At 34.0% G+C, this 24801-nt stretch overlaps 1 protein-coding gene across 1 annotated transcript in view; it reads right to left on the bottom strand.

Moving 5' to 3' along the window:
• Positions 1-1048: 1048 nt before the first annotated feature.
• The window catches only part of LOC125055547 (pituitary homeobox homolog Ptx1), a 52557-nt gene continuing 28804 nt past the window's right edge, over positions 1049-24801 (bottom strand). Inside the window, exons 3-5 of the mRNA XM_047658010.1 lie at positions 19411-19536; positions 13872-14110; positions 1049-2959 (exon numbers count right to left, since the gene is read on the bottom strand). Coding sequence (XP_047513966.1) covers positions 2372-2959; positions 13872-14110; positions 19411-19536 — 953 coding nt within the window. The 3' untranslated portion in view covers positions 1049-2371. The remainder of the gene's footprint in view (positions 2960-13871; positions 14111-19410; positions 19537-24801) is intronic.

Raw genomic sequence — 24801 nt, forward strand, 5'->3', positions numbered from 1 at the left:
GGGTTATAGGTTGGTGGACTCATACGCACTTAGACTCATAATTGGTCCATTGTACGTAAAGTCCTGACTAATTTAGCCAGCCTAGCTCCTTCCAGAAGCACAGAAGTCTCCTGGGCACTTCACAGACTTCACGAAGCGACGTCACTGTTCCGAGGATTTCTGACTGGAAACGTGGCATCTTCTGTAATCCGGCTACTCAGAGGTCTGGTATGTCTCCCGACCTCAAACCATCCTGTTTGAGGTCGGGAGTCCTGGTGCTGAGTGGCCCATGTTGACTGGACGTCCACACTAAGCCTAGTATTAATATGGACCCCCCGGAGGAGTCAGGAGGGGGGTGCAGGTTAACTAATGAGGGGCGAACCGGGTCAGGGGGGAAACCCAGCAGCCAAAAGTCCCCGTATCGGGCACTACTACCTATTTCCTAGAATAGAAAATTCCAGAAAGAGGCCTCTTAACCTATTGTTGAACATTATTTCTTTTAAGTTCGTCTCTGCAACTTTTATTCCCATAGCTTGTTTAGTGTTATACCTGTCGTATCCATCCATACATTGGCCAGTCGGTCAGGACATGATACACCGTCTCTTCAGCTGTATTGCTACAATAATATATATAAGCTATATGCTATATAATACATAAAATAATAGAAATAAATTATTATTATAATTTGTTACTCTGGAATCATTTAATATGTCGTCCCTGAGAGATACGACCCCCAATAGTTCAAAGTAAGAGTGTCCCTCAAAGGCCGGCAACGCACCCACTAAAAATGGGTGTCCATAGGCATAAATGACTTCCGTTTGCCCCCTTATTCTATAAAAAGAAGATAAAAAGTAAACATAAAAAACAAATCTTTGTAATATTTGTATGAATATTATGTTCTTTTTTTTTCAAGGAAAAAAAATCCACTTTTGTAGCAAGAATTCAGACTACCAATGCACACGATTAAAACAAATAAGAACATAAATCAAATCAAACTATATCTGTGTTGTTTTAAATAAAATTGCAAGTTGTAGAATGAAGGCTTTATAACCAAATAAAACGATTATAATTTCTCTGTAATTTTTTATTATGACTAGAGGTTTAAGTTACAAAAACAATCAGTGTTTCGTTGAATACATTTACAAAATAATCCGACCGCTATTTCGTTTGATATGTATAAAATGAAAACCTAGACACTCGTTTTATATACAACTATGGTACACGGTTTTCATTATCAATAGGCACACGGATGTGGGTTCTAAAATTTAACTAATTACACTGTACTAATAGTAAACGTTAAACCGTTATAAATACATTTATGTACAGTTAAATAAAATTGTAATATATTACTCGTATCAGTAATGAGATCCTGGTTACATTAATCTCATTTAAAGGCGTTCCTTTATAACAATTTTCACAGTACTACTGGAATAGTAATTACTATACTCTTAAATTTGTTCGGAATTTTTCGCGCGATATTTTTATATATATTAAAATTGTTCTCGGCCCACAAGTTAAGTCTTTTGCTACTTAACTAAAACGCAATTTATGTGTAAAATACCAAGATACGTGCCGATACCAATGAGAATTTTAAGACATCTACTTATTCATAAAAACTAAATCAGTATTGTTTAATTAATATTTTGACAAATCCGTGTTAACACTTTGTTGACTTGATCAGACCTTTAGATAAAGTAATTATTACGATTGAACTGATTTAGTTTTTATTTTACTTTACTGAATTATTAAAAACAAAGCTTCAATCACTTATAATTCCCTAGTCATTATAGTTCATGTTTTACCAATACTGTACTTTACAATAACCATTACATAAAACAAAGTTAAACAAATGCATGTAGATAAAATACCTACAATTTAGAATAATATTATTTTACAATATACATTTAAATGCTTGATGAATTTATAATTAAACAAACGTAAATAAATAACCTAATTACATAATATTTACAACAATCGATATTAGTCAAAATATAAAATATCGAATCTACGTAAGCTTATAAAATTGCACACTTCGCTTTGGTATACGTAAGTACATAGCTACATATTTACAAAACATCTATAATCGTTTAATTTATTGCCTGAAGTTTCACAGTTTTTATCGCTCACTATGGGAGGGGTTTCTTCCAATGAAAATCTATTGCAATTCAACACTATACTATTGTAACATAGGAACTTGACGTATTTAACGTTTTAATAATTTTTGAAGTAACAATTTGATTTCGTCTGATAATCAATCGAACCAATCCCATAAGTGGCAGTAGAGTCCATGCGCGGCGTTTGATTGCGCGCGCGGTGGCGGACACTAGGAGGCGCGCGCGACTGCCAGCAACGGCCCCGGCGAGCGCGAATCCTCGCGGCCGCGGGCCTCCTCTCAAAGCACACGATCCGACACTACACCACCCGCTGCGTATTGACACGCGGACAACGGGGCAGAACCGGCACGGGACACCGGAGACACCGTCCCGTACCCACTGCTAAAACTCGAAGAATGCTGCTTCGCTTTCAAACGCAGAGACGCTATGGACGACGACATCGCGGGACACGGCTCGGCACGGTACATGCTGTACGGATTCGGTGCTGTCGTGTAAGGGCAGGGCGCTACGCCGCCCCCCACACTCGCTGGCCCGGCTACAGCCATGGAACTACTTCCAACGCCTCCCATAGATGTTGCCGTATTAAAGCAATTCACGGAGCCTTGATGATGACTCGCCGGTACTACTGACCCCAAAGGGTTCACTGGCCACGGAAAACTCTTCGTCCCGAGCGGGCTTGGTACTTTTGCTGCCCAGTTATTGTAAGGATATGATGAGTATAAAGCTTCCGTATCTGGGAACGGTTGCATTAAACCATTGAATTGCGTACTAAAGCCGTTCTTGAAGTCCGCCGCCGCAGCTGCCGCGGCGTTCATTGCGTTTCTTTCGCGTTTCCTCCATTTCGCTCTCCGGTTTTTAAACCACACCTGCAACAAGACAAATTTCGTTCATATTCCGAAGTGTATTTAAAAGTTTAACTAGATTATTCTGAAGGCGGGGTATGTTGGGTGCCTATTAACTTTACTCATTACAAAGTTGACAGAGCGAAGCGGGGTATTCGAGCCACGTAGTAATAGCGGAGGCGACGGCCCCGCCCGGTCGCAGGCAACGACCCGTCTAATTGCGGCCGCGAAATGAAGATAAACGAGCGTCGCGATTGGACGGAACATCTCCACGCCGATGCGAATTCTCCGGCCACAATAAACGATCGGCTCTCAGGACACGCCGCGAAGCCTTTGAATCGATGTTGTTATTTAGTGAAGCCCGTAGGCGGAGTGAGGCCGATAAGTCGCTGTGAGAACAGATAACGTTCTCGCTGATGTATGGGCACGTCCGTCAGTGAGCGATCGATCGCCGACGACACCTCCGCGATAAATTGCGCAATCCACGAAGCGACTGCAATAAATATTGCGCCGGCAGCGGTATTTGTCTCACTCACTGTGGCGTATTCACCCAGCCGAAACGGTAAATAATACCCTCTTTCCTCGGTTAAGTGAACATAAACGGTCGTTTCCACCCCATATACGAGCGTTTATTTTTCGAAACATAAATTTTGCAAATTCACGTGGACTCGTAGGCAGGTAAACGTTAGCTAATTTCATTTAAGGTATGTTATTTTACAAATATCACTAAGAGATACATTCGAAGGTTATAAATTTACGGTTTACATCCGGTAACCGCGAATAAACGGGTGAAAATAGCTCCACAGAAAGGTTGGGGTGTTCAATAATGACAACAGAATGATATTTATTTAGGTGCACATAATATGTGGAAATAATTTCCATTATTTGAATAGCGGCCAGCGCAGCGGGGTGTTGGAGGGTCGCGATATTGCGACGCGAGGCTAATCCTTTAAATATATTATTGTAGAACGCTTCCCTACCTCCGTCAAGCGAAGGGAGTTTCGTGATAATTTTTATTTAACCGTAATCAATACTAATGTCTGCCTATTTTAATAATCTTATAGCTCTTACGCTACCTAAAGGGTAAAGGTAAGTCTGTAAAAATTGACCTATAATTTCCTTTCAAATATACTTCCATAGGATTTTTTTCGGGCATAGCTTACTCGCCATTATAAATCTTCTAGTAAGACAATAACAATTTACATTCGCACATAAGAACAGGAAAACTATTTTTCATACTGATTTACACAGACGTTTAATACTTTGCCAAACCTATGTTCTTAGATATTATTCAAGAGAAAAATATTTTAGGTTGCAAATAAGATCTGTTTTTCTTAAGATTTTAGATAGTTCAGAAAGTACGGCATTAGAATATAACTATTCCTTATAAATCTGGTCCGTACAGTTTAAAATAGTAATAAAAAAAGGAACATTTCAATAAAAATTGGGCATAACAGTTAATCAATGTCAATTAGTTGCTAACTTTTACAAACTTTATGTTTTAAAGTAATTCAGAGATTATACCTAATTCGTATGAGGGGTTGGGGCTGGTTGTTCTGTTATCATGCGGGACGTGTACGGCAAGATTAATGCGAGCCATCACAGCGGAAACCTTCATCGGCCCTGACAGCGCCTGTGTCTTACAATCTACGCTATTTTCACGATAAACGATGCTCTACGAGATGAATACCACCGCTTTGTATTTTGTTAGGGCGAAATAGGACAAAAGACAATACGGAATTTGAATTTGGAATGTTTTGTTTAAACTTGGCGCTATTACGCGTCTTATGCATTTCATGATAAATACATAGGCTATGACCGTTCTACGGTTTTTGCCGCAGTTTTTTAAATATAGAATATAGGTGAGGGGTACCGGGTTCGATTCCCGGTTCGAGGGCAAGTTTTAATTTAATTTAAATTTGTTCTCGGCCTTTGGGAGGGTTGTGCGGTACCGGGCGAGTGCCTTAACCGTACATGGTGGACACGGTCGAATTTCTAAAGACAAGCACGAATTATAAAAAATCCTATACGTCAAGTATAATGGCTAATGCACAAATCGTGCCAGAGAGATATATATATATATATTTATATATAGAATAAGGTCAAATACTTTAATATCAGCGTAATTATACTGTGTCAAGTGACTTATCGATTAAGTTAAGCTAAGATTTACTCAATTTTATTAATTGACTTTGTAAGTAAACTCAAATATATATATCAACGTTGTTACACCGTATTTAAGTATTTTTTCATTATTATAAAAACCGAAAAGAACTTGTAGCTTGACAGTAATGATTTTAATCTAATAACCCAAATATATTCATGTAATTGTTTACTAATACGGATGTCCCCTCGTAATAATAAACCTATTTTACGGTCAACCAGAGCAGGACTAAATTGCCTTAAATTTAAATTAAACTAGAATCACAGTTTTATTACTACCATCAATCAAATGACGGTCTATCGGAGTCGTCGCTCTGAGTTTCGGTTAAGGGATTATAGCCTGTATTACAATAGGGATATAGACTGAATTGGTGTTATTTGACACCCGAAAGTCAAATAAACATTTCGGATCGTATAAATGTATATGAACTAGGATTTGACACGTGCGAAGTAGGGTTGTGCCAATATAGTGTTTATTTGAAATACGACTGAGATCTTGTGTAGGCAAAGGAAACTCATTTCATTGAGTAAATTGAAAAGAAAATAGGCTTTCTTCTTTTCTCTATAGGTACTTTAGATGTACGCGTCTAGAAATAGTTTGAACATCATTGATGTTGAATACTCGATTTGCCTCTTTATAAAATAGGCTAATGCACCGTTGTAAAGTAGTACTACGGACTTATTACTAAATATAAAGCTAGAACGGAACGCAAGGCAAACCATGGGAAACTAGTCAATTTATATTTACAATATAATAATTATAATTGTATAGTTATCGTTGGTCTTATATCGTGTATAATATAAGTTTAAATTTCTTCGACGTCCTGGTGAATAGAAAAACTGTGTCCAGTTTATGTTTCCACAACAATTGTAATTTTTTTTCTGATTGTATACAACAAATAGCTAGAACAAATTAACCTATGGAAACGTACTCCGTTGAATATATTGATGAATATCTTTAACTGTCCATAAGGTCCAAAAGTCTAGTAATTTTATATAGTTTAGGTCCTATGAATATTTGATTGACGTCATTTCATAAAAGACAATTTTTTTACATTATGCTTTTTTAAATGAATTAATTAAGTAATGATATCACATCTTAAGGACCTATAATAAAAATCATTTGTAAAAACCATCTTAATGAAGTCTCAATTTATAAAATGTCGAATTAATAAAAGTATCAACAGAATAATAAATATTTGTATTTAATACTAATTTATTTATTTATTAACACTTTGTTGCATTACATATTTGGTACATATTCATTTAATTTAATATACATGATAAGTTAAGTATAAATTCAAGTAACGAGTAAACGTAAAAAGTAATCTCTTCCAGACAACTCTAGTAAGGAAAAAGAAAACAGGAAATGCTAAAGGTAAAGTGCAAAACTAAATTTAAATAAAACTAAATCACATACAAAAACGTTATTAATTTGATTACAACAGTCACGATTTAACATGGAAAGGGCCCACCGGTGAGACGAATTTTAACAGCTTGAAAAGTCAGGTTTTCTACTAAATCTATGCGCACTACGTACAAAATATATTAGAAATCTTATCTAAAGCTGTTCGAGGAATATTTGTTCGCGTTAGACCACTGAGACACCCCTTATATCGAGTAGATTATTATTAAATGCACCCCGTGGAGCTAAGCTGCCCTGAATGGTGGCTAAGAAAAATGTTAGTGGGATCGTATCAGTCACATTTCGTCAAATAGCTAACACCCTCAGTAATAGTGAACTGTTATTAAACTCTTCCGAACTTTTGTAATTTTATATCCTCTTTGTATGAATTTAAGTGCAAGAATCTCGGACACATAATCATTGTGCCAAATATTCGAGTAGAACAGACGGTTAATGAACATTATTTAATCAAAAATATTTTATTTTTATGTCATAAAAGACAAACGGTGATGTTAATTGATATATAGACACTAACATTGCCAGAAGGTTTTCATGTGCGTTGCCGGTCTTTTAAGAATTGGTACGCTCTTTTCTTGAAGGACCCTAAGTCGAATTGGTTCGGAAATACTTCAGTGGGCAGCTGGTTCCACATAGTGGTGGTGCGCGGCAAAAAGGGATCAAGTTATATATTTCCACCACAGAAATATAGAGTATTAACACCATTCTTAACCTACATAGTAACAATAATAATAATTATAATTAATAAATAGAGAATTAAAGCTGACAACATTTCCTCGCTGTATTGCGATACTTATTCATTGACTATTATTTTAGTTCAAGCTATGTTAGTAAATTTAGTCAACAACTCAACATATTACTTCTTCATATAAGCTATAACTATTATATAAGCCAGCAATTATAATTCACGTAAAGCTTTTTTCGTAGACATTACATTAAGAAAAAAAAATGAAAAAAATGGAATAAAAACTTCGTAAGACCAAAGTATATAACTTTGATTGAAAAGTTAAATATGGTATGGTATGTGGCAGTGGTACCGAAATGATAGTGTCACCTAATGCCCCGATATATAGGTAGTCGACTAACCCAAAATAAACTTACAATCATTCCATATTATTTTGGAATAAAGAACGTCATAGTAGTAGTTTAAATTAAGTAGTTCAACGTGTTTGATTACAAAATATCTAAAAGAAGTCAAATTCGACATGTTATCTTCTAAATATTTGACGTATACGTTTTTTAATACCTTGTTTAACTTACAGTTGAACTGTCATCACAGAGTTCGTAATAAAGCTCAATGTGTCATTTAGCCACAGAATAAAAAACAAAACATACGTTAGACAACCAACATTTCTCCAAACTCCTAATCTCATTCATTCTATTTCAACATAACATAGGGAACTGTCAAACTCACCACGAGGTAATCTTTTCCTTAATAAATATGGATTAATAAGATTATTACACAACAAATTTCATTCAGTGAATACTGTCCGTAAATCTATGCAAGGCTCACACGATCAAAACACTCGACATTTGGTCTATCAAAACATAAGTAGGATATCGGTAAGAGATCTACTATCCTAACAGTTTGAATCTCCGATTTAAAATTGTATTAGCGAGAAGCAACTCTAATACCTAGACAACATAGTGCAATTTACTTTAACGGAAATTTATTGGCTGTATTACACGGTATTACGCGAATTTGCAATCGTTGTTCCTCAATAATCTTGTTTCGGAATCAGATGTGATGCTTTGTGAGATTATTGGCTACATTTTACAGTAGTTTCCTTGTGGGGATTTTGTGACAGGCATTTTCTATTAGAGACACATTGGTGTATCAGGATTTATTATTTAAATCTCATTCTCGTTATTATAGTAACATATACTGTTATTATTGTAACTATACTTTAATAAGTGAATATTCCTGTTTCGCTTTTAATAAATATCGCCCAATCGCCAATAATATTAAGTGTAAAAAGCTAGGCCATTTCAGTTTCATTGACAGTTTATGACGTGTGGCTTCAAATACCTACTGAATACGTACGTAATTAGGTACGTATGTATACGTACTTAAAATAATTACGGATAAAAAAAACCTTGTATTGGTTTCCTTTTTGGTGGGCCTTCAAATACAAATCACAATCGTCTCAGAGATCAATTGAGACCTTTACATTATAATCATGTCCGTTTAAAACATAGAAAGAATTAAAAAGAATTTACATAAATTAATTGATCATAAATATCCGCCATTTTGTCTGTCAATAGGTCCCGATGTAGTTCATAGTTTGAGATGTTTTAAAAAGATTTAAGATGAATTTAAAAAGATTTAAGATGTTTAAAAAAGAATTAAATATCGTTTACAAGGTTTATCGGTTAAGTGGACATTTTCTGCCAGACTCCTCGTAGTATCAAGAATAAATAGCTACATACGAGTATCAGCTATATTACTGAGAACCGAACAGGTATTCACCCTATTCTAAATTCAAAAGCGCTGTTGACATAGTCGACTAAAAGCCTAAACTCTATGGATTCGTTGCTAGGTAAAATGGTTCAGGCTAAACTGTTTGCACGCATCGACGCTTTAAAAGCGCTGAAAAACCTGTAAAAGCGCTTCACGTAAAATAAATAATGTTACGTGCCGCCCGCCCTGTCGTCGGAAACGTTACATCCTTTTTTTGAAATAGCACTGATGGCTTTATCAACAAAAGATTTATTTTTAAAACTTCCTAAATGATTCAGCTTTACGTAGTTATAAGTTTCAATACTTTTTAATAATGCCACAGACTATTGCATCTAATGCTAATATTAATCTAGTGGCATTATGGGTTTTGTCGTCAGAATACAACAGTTTCTCTGATTGTTTTTTGTTTTTATAAGTTGAATATTGAATGAGGTCTTATTGTATTCCGTACGAGCTTGTACTAGAGCACATAGAACGAGAAAACCGGTAGTGCCTAGCCGGTATTTGAAGTCACGACCTCAGGTTTAGTGTCACACTCCTTATTAAGCAGTTGCACATTAAAAAACATTAACTCTTCCCGAATATTATTTTATATTTATCTAAAGGCGTTATAATACATAAACAGTAAACACTGGTGTATTTATTTTCCATTTTCATTAAAAAACACACTTTATTAATTAACTATTACATATTGGTAAAATATTGAAGCTCAGATTAGAACATATTTTAACTATCACATTATTGTTAGTAAAGTATTACCATCTCACATATATATAGGTATTAAAATTATATATAGGCACGATTTGTTTGCGTGTTTCTAACGACTATAAACTCAAAAACGGGACTGATTTAAAAAATTCTTCCGTCATTATCTCTGAGCATATGTTTTTTTTTTACGGAATAATTTTAATCTAGTTACACGAAACACACTCCCTAGTTGACTAGCGTTAGATCAATTTTGTCAAACTCTGTCATGAATAAAGGTTTATTTATTTCCTGCTTTGCTTTTCCTATTAAATAGGAAAAATAATCTTTTTAACATTCTAAATGAAACGATCAATCAGCCTATACAGATATTAGTGGGTTCGTTAATGCCCTGTCTATCGGCGCGTTTTGTGCCAAATGAAATGTGTCGAGAGTTGTTTCACGGACGATTGGCTTGACAGCCCCTCCCTGTGTGTCTGAGAAAGCTTTGACACATGATGACAATAAATATAGACTAAATTAAGACATTTTGTTGTCACTTAATAGAATAGTCATTGTTAATAGTAACAACTATGACTTGTTTTATTAATTAAGGAGAGCAAATTAAGTACGTTCGCGTAAGCGTGAAATTCTTACGGGGAGGTTGCAAACCAACAAATCATTAGACAAAGACCTTTCTTTCAGGGCGTTTTAGCTTTCGCCATAACCTCTTAGAGTATTATTGTTAGACTGCTCTAGACCAGTGTTATCGAACGTGAGGCCCACGGGGCAATTTGTGACGTAATGAATATAGAAAAATCTTTATTACATTATTTGGAATTTGAATTTCAGTTTTTCATTATGTTTTGAAAATTTACTAACTGTGTTTCGTTAACAATTTCCTAGTGATTGCTTCCTAAAACCTGTTATTTAAGTTACTAATGTAAGCAAAATTATGTATGTTACATGGGGGGCATAAGAATTTTAGAAAGGCAGGTACACAAAAACGGTTGAAAAATAGTGCTTTACATACAGTTTGTAAACTGCCTGAATAAATAAAATAGCAATAAGCAAATGAACCAATTCGTTTTTATTAAATTTCGTATGTATTAAATTATCCATTGTGTAACCTCAGAACGAAAATAAAATTACATTAATGCCTTCAATAAGTTGGCAAAGATGTGAGCAATTCACAATCGTGTTGTTCCAGCTGAATTAAATTTGATGATAAAAAATATAAATGGACACATTAAAGATGACAGTAGCAATTTGCAATATGCGGTTAACAAAACATCTTCAGACATATTTTAAGAGTCAATAGGCAGGCAATGACCCTAATGAGTGGGTTACAAAAATAATGTTCGACGATTTATCGGTGTGCGCGCGCACAGATTTATTTGACGCGATGTGTTGCGCGGACGCACGGGCGGTAATCCCTTTGCTAGGGTTGGTTCTACATGAGTTAATACAAATACTAGGTTAGTACGATTACTTCATGTGCGAGGAGCTATACTCAATATAGTAAGTTGGTATCACATAGCGATATATAAAAATAAAAATAAATCATTGGCGCTAAAGCCTTTTTAGGTCTGGGTCTCAGATTTCTGCATCTGTTTCATGATCGCGATTTATACCCATGTCTAAGGGTAAGACTTAGGCATACTTAGACTAAGTATGACATTCGTATGCCAAAAACGTAATACATTTTGACATACCTACTTGAGTCATGATTCGCGCTAAGTCTCGTCGGAATTTTAGCATAAGCATGTATGTCTACATATTATTAACTTACAAACTTTTAAGTTATATACGCGTTTTAGAATCTTGGTTGTATAATTAAATTTAGCAAAAACCGTATGTATTGAGCATATTAAAAATATTGTACAGTGACAACCCTAACACAGATTGTAGGGAAAATAATTTAATGAAGACGTAGACCGTTTCAGAGCAGATTCTCATAAACAGACACACGTACAGAGTACGAGTATGTAATGAATACTTAGCACTTGAAATACTTGCGCTCGCGTCGATTGGAAAATATCAATTTACTGATACACCTAATCGATTGTCTAAAAGAGGTATTGAATTACTAATGCCAGTATGATTGTGCCAAAATGATTGTTTAGTAGTAATATATTTCTATGATACATAGCGGTTTAGTAATATTCAAGATGAAAATTTTTCGTTAAAAGGCATATAAAATACCTTTTTGTATCAATATAAAGGAGGGCAGAGTTGGCCTAGTGGCTTCAGCGTGTGACTCTCATCCATGAAGTCGTATATTGGAACCCCGGCTGTGCACCAATGAACTTTCTATATGCGCATTTAACATTCGCTCGAATGGTGAAGGAAAACATCGTAAGGAAACTTTGCCTTAGAACCAAAAAGTCGACGGCGTGTATCAGGCACCGCAGGATGATCACCTACATGATGCTTATTAGATTGAGAAAGGGTCATAATACAGATACAGAACTGAAACAAGGCCTAAAAAGATTGTAGCGCCACTGATTTATTTTTTATATCAATGAAAAACGTCTGTTTGAGTGACGAAACAATTTATTTAATAAGACCTATATACGTATAAGAAAAGTTGTCAACTAAATTTTAATATCAATCATAATTACCTACACACACGTAACAATTTGACTTGGCGATATTCTACCAAGAGCGTTGTAATATTTCTACGATAAAATAATATATTTGGAAGATATGTACAGCTTATTATATTGCAACAGAGATAAAATATAGGCTGTTTTCATTATGTAAATCAACATTTATTCAAAGTAATCAAAGCGTAGCTTGGTAAACAACAAAATGAAAACATTAAATAAATGTTAAAAGTTCTCAAAAGCCCGCCCGTGTACAAATTCCTACGTCTAATCACCAATTTCTCGGTTTTCAATTTGGCATAACAACACGCCCTAGAGATTACGCTGTGATTATTTACATCCCAAAGCAACCGAACGGTATCTAACGAATTCGGGACATTAAATAATACAAATTGAGTTGAACCACAGAATGTAACAGGCCCTCGGAAACTATTGACAGTGTGTGGATGCGATCACATTTAAGCTGGGGATTATGAAAAGACCAAAATAGACGCCTGAAATCCAAATGGATTAAGGGATTTTGTGTTCCGTCCGACGACGCGGTACAAAAATATCGAAGAGCGCCGGATGCAACGATTAGTCTAAACATTCACATTGAGCACCTTCGTATTGCCATAAAAAAGGTATTTGTTTTTGCCTCATGTGTAAGGTTTTAGGGAAAGCTGTCTAGGGAAGAGACTATTAATATAGATATTTATAGTTTTTGTTTCAAGATTTGGGTGATCTAATGAATAATTTCTTGAAAAATGTAGACCTCATCATGAGGTTTTAACCTCACCTCGCTGTCAATATTAATATTAACTCAAAGCCTTAAAAGAACAGTTACCTGAATTAATATAATGTCATTAAACGAGTAATTATAAAATATTTTGAATATATAATATATTACTATTTTGAATTATTTTTACTATATTATTTTGAATATACAATAAAAACATTTTGTTTGCAAACCGTCAAATATAAGAAATGACACAAGGGCGCAACAGTCAAACGTAAATAGAATTTTTATCTAACATCATGTATATGATAAACTTCTTCAAATATAACATTAAAAATACTTGAATTGACGAAACGGAGTGTTGCTTTCATAACTATTTGCTTTCAAATAACGATTATAAAACAAATGGTGACTTTCACCAGTATAATACGCGTTTTTACAACAAACTCCCAAGCGAAATTAGAGAATTATCACTAAATAAATTCAAAGCCCTCGTTAAACGGAAATTAATCAATAAAGCTTTTTATAAATTTGAGGAATACTTAAATAATCCTAATCCTTAGGATTGATTTGATCCAGTTCAAACAATTTGTATGACAATACTTGGCGATTAAAAAGAGTGGCGGAAAGTTTCTTGCCAGTTCTTCTTACCCGCTCTACGCCCTTGACTTGCGAACTGGTAGAAAATGTACATTTATAATTAATTTAACATGACGATTCATAAGTGTACTTGTTTACCTACATGAATAACGATATTTTGAGTTTGAGTTTGAAATGATTTGTTGTAAAGACCCTGTCCATACACCCCGCCCTTACGTAGACATCATATAGTAAGAATCAAGTAGCTGATATTTTATTAATTATAATGATATCCTTACCCTAACTCTCGCCTCTGTTAAATTCGTCCACATAGCTATCTCTTCCCTCGTTGACATATCTGGGTAACGATTTCTTGCGAAGGTGGCTTCCAACTCTTGTAACTGCTGGCTGGTGAAGTGAGTCCTCTGCCTTCTTTGCCTCTTATTCTTCTTGTCTCCTTTATCGTCCATAGGCTCATCGGGTCCAACACCGGGGGTCGTCGATTCAGTTTTTATCGTAGCTTCCGTCATGGGTCGATCTGAAGAGACAATTGTAATTTAGTAAGGTAAATTTAAATTTCTACTCATGTTTCAGGATTTCAGTTTCTTAAGAATGACTGTGATAATAATAAGGGTCGAATTTATTATAGGCAACGATTGTAGGTAGCCTATTTTATTCTGTGAGCTTCTATAATAACCAACCTACATTACAAAATGTTCGAAATGTATCTAACTAAAAATATTTAAAAAAAATTTAAATTATATCAGTCTTTACTGTACTTCCCAATGAATAAGCATATATATACAGTACTAAAGAGAAGAATATTCACTAAGATTTTTTTTGTTTATTTGAGTGTTTAGGTATTTATATTAAATATAATGAAACCTACTTATGTGACTTTAAAAACATAACAACACGTCAGCCTTTTTTATTTTAGTTTTGGTAACATAAAAACACAATTAGAAAAAGCATAATTTATAAAATTTATTCAATCACAATACGTGTAAAAGCGTACATAAAACTTGTGAATCATGGTATAGCCGACTAATACCGGGATTACGGCGCAGACGCAGGAGTTTACGACAGCTGTAAATTCGTTTTTTCTCAATGATCAACGTAAAATAAAATAATTTATATTTACGATAACGATTTATTTTCTACATCCTCATTTTATATAAATTATTCCTATTTTCGTTCAAAAGGTTAGGTTAAGTAAGAATTGGAACATGTAAAATGAGAGTTTTCTCTCCCATAGCAGAAAATAATAGAATAAGAAACATTCAGTTGTTAGAGACATTAGGAGGACTCCATTCAGATTAGCTAATTGACCTAAACATTTCAATAATATAATTATTATGTCATTAAAACACACTAGCAGCTTAATAAGCTGATGCGCGCTTTTGTGCGGATTTGGAGAAATTATCAAACCTATTTTTAAAAGAGTTCAAAGACGGTGCTCTAACAATAACAAGCCCATTCAAGTCAGCCTATAATGTGTAATAAAATCAAATTTATATTAAAAAAAACTTTAGAGGTGTCAAGGGACACCCGGATGGAACGAAATTCCTTTCGATTTATATGTTAATTGGTATCATAACAGTATGATAGATTTTCTCGACACCAATCTTACGGCGAAAAAAAAAAGCCAACATCACGAGGTGTTCCCAGGCGGTCACCCATCCAAGTACTGACCTCGCCCGACGTTGCTTAACTTCGGTGATCGGACGAGAACCGGTGTATTACAATAGCAAATAGCAAAAAAGTGTCGTGACAACTTTTCGTAAGAATTTTTTCCGTCTAGCCTCCTTTCATAACGCGCGATAAGGAACTTCGTTCCAATATAATAAAATATATACTTCATATGTCATATAATACTCTTATATCGTTATGACTACACGAATAAGATACAGAGTAGAGTAATACTTCCCGCCAAACTCGACTGTGAATTCAATTATTTTATACTGTACGTAAGTTTTCGTTGCAAGGTATCAGTTCGATTTTCAAATTTCAAAGGTAGAACAGTGATATGGCGTTATTACATCAATACGTTACTGATAACGGTGCGATGGCAATCAGGCCGTATATTGGGCTTAGTTAAAGCCTTGTGTCAATACACCGATTGCATTGTTTACTATTTACAGGGAAGAGTTTAGTGAAAGAAGAAATTATCTGGAGACTAATTGTGAACTAACTTTTCTTTCATCCACGTTCCTTTTTAATTTAGACGAGCACCAGTACCTACACTATTTCGGTAGCAATAGGTAGATATTTACAGACAGATGGGTCAAGTATAGCCGTAGTTGGAATGGCCCGGTGGGAAGAAAAAAGAGAGAACGCCCACCAGAAATGGGATGATGGAATAAAAGGGATAGTGGGTAAGAATTGGAAAGTTGCGGCAAGAATGCGAGACAAGTGGAAGAATTTGGAGGAGTTATTCACTCCGTTGGAGGTCGAGTACTAAGTAGTCAAATATAATGTCAGAGACTTAATGTAATGTGTAATGTAAATGTAGTACTTGAATAAATGCTTTTTTACTATATTTTCCGGAGATCAACGCAATCAAAAATTTATTATTAGTACAATTCAGTAAATTACTATTTATATATACTACCATACAACAATGCTTTACATGCCATCTATAGATATGATAGCTTATGAGAGTTCTCTATTTGTTGTTTGGAGATGTAAGAAATTTTACCAATTACCCAAAATTACAACGAAACTTGACATTGTCTATGACGTATTGTCTTTATTGACAGCACAAGTATAAATATATGGAGAAAGCTCCTTGTAACGCCCATTTACATCCTAAATCTCATTTTCTCCTGTTTTGTGTTATTATGATGTAAATAAAGAGTTATTATTATTATTCTTATTATAAATGATGAATGAATATCGGATAACCCAGTGTTAATATAAGTAAAATAAATAAACATTTAAATAAGTTCACGTTATAATTAGTCGGAAGCCAGCCTCCTTTACTTGTTCTGTAGTCTATAAATATGCATTTTTTTATTCTACCAAAAACAAACTAAAAAAGCCTTTAATGCTGTAAATAATAAAACGCGCTATTCTGAGTATGACAGTAAGACATGTCACATTTTTCATACAAATATTTGTATGAAATCTGCATATAATAAACTAAATTTTCATTAATAATAACGTATTTGATAAAAGTTTTGGGAAAAACCACTGGAGTGTTGTAATTCACTTCGTATCAACAGTTTATGATTTAAAATGTACGCGATCAGATTATTATGGACAGTTTAATTTATTTGTTTATCTTGATTGATAAATTTGTATGGATTCAACCTATCATTCGTAATAATAATATTAACGTTACCAGTAAACTCCGCTCCGTTTAGCTATTTTTTTATATATTTTGTCCAGTTGAAAAATAACAGTAATTCCATTTAAAAACCACGCATGCTAAGTATTCTACGATTACATTACGAAAAAAAGAGAAATGCTAACAATACGTATCTATCATATGTATGTTCTCATAATAGTTATAACATGTTCAGGTCATACGCAAAAGATTGTATAAACTTCCACTGGCCATGTCATTCAGGAATCTATCGGCGGTTTAAAATGTTATTCTGTTCCAAATTCAAAATTCATTGATAATACTCCTTGTGTTACGTTGACATATGAAAATAATCAATCAAGGTTATACACGTTGTGAACAAGTAGGATTAATATTTCAGGTTGGGCTGGGCTACCTCAGCGATACGTCGATACCGATAGGAGTGATAACGCTTATCACGGCGCTTTGAGTCCTCGCCGACCCATCCATCATTCGTAACAACCTTTGCGTTCGGCCGACACGACACAAGGTAACTAAATAGTTAACATATATAACACTTACAGCGATAACTACTAAGTACTTATGTAATGTTGCATCTTTTGTTTTTTTTATATCCAATGGCGTATTTAATCATGTTTACTTTTCGTCACCAGTGCCTTGAATGAGCTCTGAATTTGGAACGTATGAGAATTTAAACAGTACAAAACTCTGCGTCCAATGCTCTATTATGTTTCTCAAAGAAGGACCTTAGAAAGAAGGACGATCTTCCTCTCTTTATGTTCGAGCGTAAGATTCTTCGAAGATTTTTGGCCCTGCTTACGACGACGGTGATTGGCGTATTCGCCACAATAAACTTAATAACATCCTTACTTATATTAATATTAATATTGTATAATTCATAAAGTGCAACAGGCTCAAGTGGTAGGGACATGTACACCGAATGGCGGATGACGGAGCCCCAAGATTACGGACCAGCCTTGCGATTCTGTAACTCACTTTTCGAACTCACACAGCGGTTTTCGCATCGGCGGTCGCTCTCAAATCAGTCGTGAAGGAGTCATTTTATGATTTGGTATTCTAATAAACAATAAACTGTAGACCCGGTAGACCGAGGCTGTGTTGGTGGGATAGAGTCGTCAAAGACCTCGAAACAATAGGTGTTCGAAATTGACTACGACGGCGAAATATACTTGAGGAGATTAAGGCCTACAAAGGGCTTTATAGCTGTTGATGATGATGACGATGATGAGGATTTAAATTATATACTAAAGATTTTTATTTATTTATTTATTCCACATCATTATTCTATCTTTATGATGTCGAATTTTAAAGACTGCTTCAGCAAGAATACATTTTTTCCGATTTCATTATATTAATGCACACCTCTCGATTCATCTTCTCATCATCATTCTCATTAAAAAACCTAGTGCTTTGAATCTTTAGCGGTGCGGAGGACGAGTTTTGACAGTAACAATATATTTAATATTACGTAAAACATGTATATAATTACGAACTAAAATAAATTAATGGACCTTATTTTTGTAATATTCTTTAATTGGCTAAATGTCAGCTGAAATAATTAGCCCGGAAGACATCATAAGGTCGAATATAGGAGAAGGCGCCAGAGAGCGATGTTTGTGGAAGTCTTAAAATGAACAGATGTATTTGCTGATAGATTTGAACGCTTTACTCGGTGTACGTAGTTTTAATTTTCATCGTGTGTGACTTTTTATGATAACGAGTAAAAAGTATTGACGAAGTTGCGTGATGAGCCTAAAATTAAAGAAAGAAAACAAACAAACTTGACAATAACTTCTACATAACACATTTTATAATTAAATTTGGTTGCACAATAAGAATATTTCCTGTTTCAGCATAGGACAGGTTGAGAAAATGTTATTTAAGAGTTTTAGTACGTAATGTAAGTTCTGAAATCTAGCTGCTGTGGTATCTGGCAGAATGACCAACGCTGTGGAACTTTTTGCTCCTCAGCATAATGCTGAGCCAGGGCCAATTACAACCGAAGTACACACACATTGCACACTGGAAGCGAACCGAATGGCAAAAAAATTTTTATTTTTTATTTTTATTGTTTTTGATGTCTTATTTTATTTTTTTCTTTAAGTATTGTTATTTTGTGTGTTTATGTGTGTGTGTTTTCGTTTGTAATAAATGTTATGTCTATGAAATGATAGTGATAATTTTGTTTTCAAGAAATTAGTTAAAGGTGACAACACAAATACACAACACAAATATATATTGTGTTAACTCTTGAAGAAAGTGTTCTAATTTTTTTATAACATTGGATGATCATTCGTGGTTATCACTTAGTTAAACTACATTTATAGTTAAGTACCTACTCAAGGTAATTAAAATAGCTCCAATTTCTATATCAAAAATACCATTCGTTACTGCGGATATTATGAGAACGTTCAAAGCAAATCAGTTATTCAAAAAATTCTGTCTACCGCACGTTTTTCAATATTAGTATTAGTATTTCCGCATATCAGTATAGTCTTAGTACAACTTACTGTCGTCCGTATGTTTTCTGTCTCTTCTTGGCCTTGGTGGTGCATATAATGACTGGTCAACACCAGACCCGCCGGAGGTCAGGGAAGAGTGGCCACTGTCCCGGAACTCTCCTGTTTCAGCCCATACTGGAATAAAACACTGTATTCAATATAAAATCTAATAAATGATCATGAAAATATTCTAATATGCATAATAATTTCGTTGTCTAAGACATAGATTGATAGATTAAAAAATTATAATCAGGGCGCTACAACTGGTAGCTCATTGGTCTAGTGGTTAGTACCCCTAACTGCGAATCCATGGGTCCCAGATTCGATCCCTGGCTGAGACGAACATGGATGTGATGAGCATTTGGTGTTGTGCTTAGGTCTTGGGTGTTTAAATATGTATTTATATGTCTATCTATCTATAATATGTATGTATATCCGTTGCCTAGTACCCATAACACAAGCTTCACCAGCTTAGCATGGGACTCGGTCAATTGGTGTGAATTGTAAAAAAAAAAAAAAAACTGGGCTGTCTGGGCCTCAGATTTCTGTATCTATTTCATGATCATTTGTTTATCTAATAGGGAAGTAGGTGATCAGCCTCCTGTGCCTGATACAAGTCGTCGAATTTTGGGGTGTAAGGCTAGCCGGTTTCCTTACGATGTAAACATTTGCTCGAACGGTGAAGAAAAACATCGTACAACAACAACATGTGCTGTACATTGGTGCACAGCCGGGGATCGAACGTACGTTCTTAGGCATAAAAGTCGCACGCTGAAGCCTACACCGCTCTTCTTTTTTTATTTATTTTATCAATTGATAAAAGATACATACTATCCGCGCGAGAGTGCTGGTGACTGGCTAACATTTGTCTTTTAAGTCATTTTATCGGCACCAGCGACTCACGAAGGCAGCTAATATCTATGTAACATACATACGACTATTCAGCTATAAATTTCAAGGCAGTTTCTAAAACTTCATCACTGATATATTATGAACATAATTAAAAGATACATATTTGTTAAGAGGAAATGACGCCCCGTCGCTTAAGAGTTAATTACCAATCCCCGAACGCTTGTTAACTAATTAGCCGCTTGACACCGTGTGTGTTCACCCTTATTTATTATTTTAAGTTTTAATATACTACTAATCTTTGATTTATTTTGATACACGTGTTTCAAGAATAATGTATTTTCTTTTACCACAGATTATATAGTTTTTCTTAATGTCGCTTATTCGCCAACCAACAAATCTGCTATTATATTATTGTATAGATAGATAGCAATTGTTTTAGCTTAGCAATAAAGAAACAAAAGAAAATGACATCCTCTAGTTATAATAAGGTTAAAAATAAATATTCGTTGCCATAAAAATAAGCGATGAAAAGCACTAATTATTGACAAGATCTAAAGCAATCCTACGTAATAATAATTATTGAAGCGTGAACTCCAAATGAATGAATCCTAAAGTTCATTGACCCCAAACGGTCGCAAGAAAAATCTGTAAAACATTTCCTTTGCAACCACAATTTAATTAAATTAATACTTTGTTACTGCGAATTATATCAACACTGCTCCGAGTTGGATTTTATTGGAATTTATTGTTTTTTAACATTGTCAGTCTGATCCCATTGTTTTGTCAGAAGTCACGATCTGACAATTGATGCTAAATTAACAGTTTGGAGATTGAAGGAAATTTTTGATTATTTTTAACTTTTGTAATATTCGTTTGTTTTGATTTACATGAAATATATTTTGATCATTCTACATACGCATGTAGCGTAAACACGCGTTAAAAAAACAAAATTATTTTTAAAAAGGTATCATTTTGATTAGTACCGACGAACGAATAGACCAGTGCCGATAATTTTTGAAACCAAAAAAAATTACAGTAGGATGAAACCCATTAGAAAAGCAGGGGAATAAGATCAAAATGAAAGGAAAAATAAATTACGGTCGATCTGAGGTCGGGAAGGGGTAGGGGGGGGAGTTTTAAGGGTAAAAAACGGTTTACCTCGATTTCCGGCAAAACTAAAAGTCCTATCGAAGAAAGTTAAATGGCAAAGTTGTAGGTAATAAAAAGATCTAAAACTTTTGTATTTACACATTTTTCACATAACCTCGAAATTGGTGTGAAAAGTTCAAAAAACCAAGTTTTTGGTTTTTTATTTTTATCTTTTACAAAAATTTATTTTTTTAAACGAAATTTGGTGAAAACTTACCTTATTATGTCCCAAATATACTGTAATTTATTTGATTAAAAATATTTATTTTTTCACCTTATTTTGAATTAATATCGAAAAAACACCCTAATTTTCAATCGAAAATTCTAACGTCAAAATTTCAGCTTTTTTCAAAAAATTGGCGTGCTTTCAGTTCGTTGAAATCTCTACTTTCCTATGGTAAAAAAATATATATATTACCATAGAAAATCTTCTCAGAAAATGCAAAACATCGTATGCAGTAACGCCCAGACCAGTCATACCCTTCCCTACTTCTCTATGAATCTTCCTTAAATTATAATCAGATGCCTATTTATTACTATTTTAAGATAACTTATATATACCTGAGTGACCTAAAAAAAAAGTTTAGCCTTTAGATGGGCTAAAATTTTCGTATTTCATAGAGAAGTAAGGAGGGGGATGACAGGTCTGGGCGTTACTGCATACGATTTTTTGCGTTTTCTGAGAAGATTTACTATGGTAATATATATATATTTTTTTACCATAGGAAAGTAGAGATTTCAACGAACTGAAAGCACACCAACCCTTTGAAAAAAGCTGAAATTTTGACGTCAGAATTTTCGATTGAAAATTAGGGTGTTTTTTCGATATTAATTCAAAATAAGGCAAACAAATAAATATTTTTAATCAAATAAATTACAGTGTATTTGGGACATAAAAAGGTAAGTTTTCACCAAATTTCGTTAAAAAAAAAAATATTTTTGTTAAAGATAAAAATAAAAAACCAAAAACTTGGTTTTTTGAACTTTTCACACCAATTTTGAGGTTATGTGAAAAATGTGTAAATACAAAAGTTTTAGATCTTTTTATTACCTACAACTTTGCCATTTAACTTTCTTCGATAGGACTTTTAGTTTTGCCGGAAATCGAGGTAAACCGTTTTTTACCCTTAAAACTCCCCCCCCCTTCCCTTCCCGACCTCAGATCGACCGTAATTTATTTTTCCTTTCATTTTGATCATATTCCCCTGCCTTTCTAATGGGTTTCATCCTACTGTAATTTTTTTCACTTTTTATTTATTTTGAAGGCTATCTGCACTGGTCTAGAACGTCATTATACTTTTATAAAAAATCAAACTCAATTGTCGACCAAGATACATTATTTTTCTCAAATAGATTATTGTTTATATTTTTTTAATATTACTTGCCTTTCTTTGATATGTTTTCTATTCTTCAATTGTTTTATAACCGTACGAGCAAGCGTTAATTATGAACTACGTATGTACGTACTTGTGTCTTGTAAATACAGAACAAACCATTGGTCCAGGGTTTGAATTTACAAGCCTAGTATCAGACGAGAGACAAGAGACAGCCGTTGAACCACAAGACCAACACTCCTCACATTCATGTAGGTACTATACATTATTATTTTAATTTCTAGAAACAAGACAACAGTTTTTTCCGCAATACAGAAATGTAATCTCTCAATACTTTTATGACTTAATTGTCGTATTTAATGAATATTAAAACGTGACATTGAATAATACAGAACTCTATATAACATTACAGCTAAGATATATATATCTTTTTTTTTGTTATGAGTATGTTTTTGATTAAGGTAATAAAGTATAAATAAATATTTTTTTTGTTTTTCCGCAGAAGGCTGTTTATTTGACTATAGCTGAAGGAGTGGATGGGGGGACTTATAAAGTCTAATTAAGTGTTTTAATAAGAAATAACTTATTGTAATTAGGAGGGTAATATGATTAGGTTAAGGTTTTTCTACAATTTTGTTTTTATTATCTGTAATAGTCTTTCACAATTTCCCTACACATGTTCTACGTATTGTGTTGTTCGATTGGTAAAAGTAATTCTTAGAATACATTTTTTTTTACATCAAGGGACCGCTCAAAATCGATAAGACCACTAGAAGCCCTGCCTCCTTTTTATTTAATTATTTTAACTGTACTGTATTTCTGTATTACTGCAACGAAGTGTAAATAAATAAATAAAAAATTATTTGGTAAACTTCGTCATAAAAGCTAGAAGGCTTGGAAACATGTATTCTCACATTTATAAGGGTACATTCAGCTATATAAACCTTACATACTTAAGGTAAGAAGTTCAAGGAGAGACTGTCCTAGATCTTTTCTACTTCTAATTTGAATGACGTCATGTTTTCTTATATCTCAAAGAATTCTAATTGTGGTACTAGAAAATAAACGTCGGTTCCTACAAACGTATGATACAAACGACACGTACAAATACATTTAATGTTTGCTGCTTTGATAACGTGTGATAAGCACATTGTTTTATTGGGACTATAAAGTCTACACGTAGTGGGACAGTCGCGAAAAAAGTGTTTTATAATTACTAGTTTAAAAAAATTATATGATAATTATATTTGTCTATGTCTTCCGTAAATAGGTGAAGTGTTTTTAATATTAGAAAAAAAATTCAGGATCGATAAAACAAATCTGGGAATTTCGTTAAGCTAAGACGTTTAATAACCAGTTCCCTTAATATTCCTACTAGCAGCCAAGCGTTGCTGTGGCTAAGGTTTTTGTTATATTCAAGGGAAATGGTAGGAGAACACCAGTCATGGGGACCACCATGCTTTTTTAAACTGTAGCTTATATGTGAAACGTTGGTACTTTCAACATAGCGCCATCTGTTAGAATTGTGACTATCAAATAATAAACAAATATTTTGCAATGAAATAATATTGCAAGTATAAATTGAGATGTAAGCTATCCTATGTTTTAAGTTGGATTAAACTACACACGGTGTGCAAATTTGATTGATATCGGTTCGGTAGTTTAGGAGTCCATAGCGGACAAACAACGTGACACGTAATTTATATATATTAAGATGAATTTGGATGTCGAATCATGTATACAGAGATTATTATATTTTATTAAGTATTCAAGGAATAATATTGGCATCAATTTACGCCCTACTATACTAATTGTAAATACTACGAGACGTTTTTTTATGTGCTTGAGGAACTAAGTAACTATTAGTACCAGTTACGACTAGTGCTTTGAATATCACCTGGGTTAATAAATCCTGCGTGCTCCTTTTCTTACTCATTTTAATCCAGCTTTAATTTTTTCTTCTTGATCTCCTTTCTCTTTCACTCATCATTATTCACAAGCAGAATACATAACACGATGATATGACAATCGTTATGTCCTCTTGTAAAAGTAAATAAATAACGGT

This window comes from Pieris napi, chromosome 13, assembly GCF_905475465.1.
Source record: "Pieris napi chromosome 13, ilPieNapi1.2, whole genome shotgun sequence".
Taxonomy (NCBI): Eukaryota; Metazoa; Arthropoda; class Insecta; order Lepidoptera; family Pieridae; genus Pieris; species Pieris napi.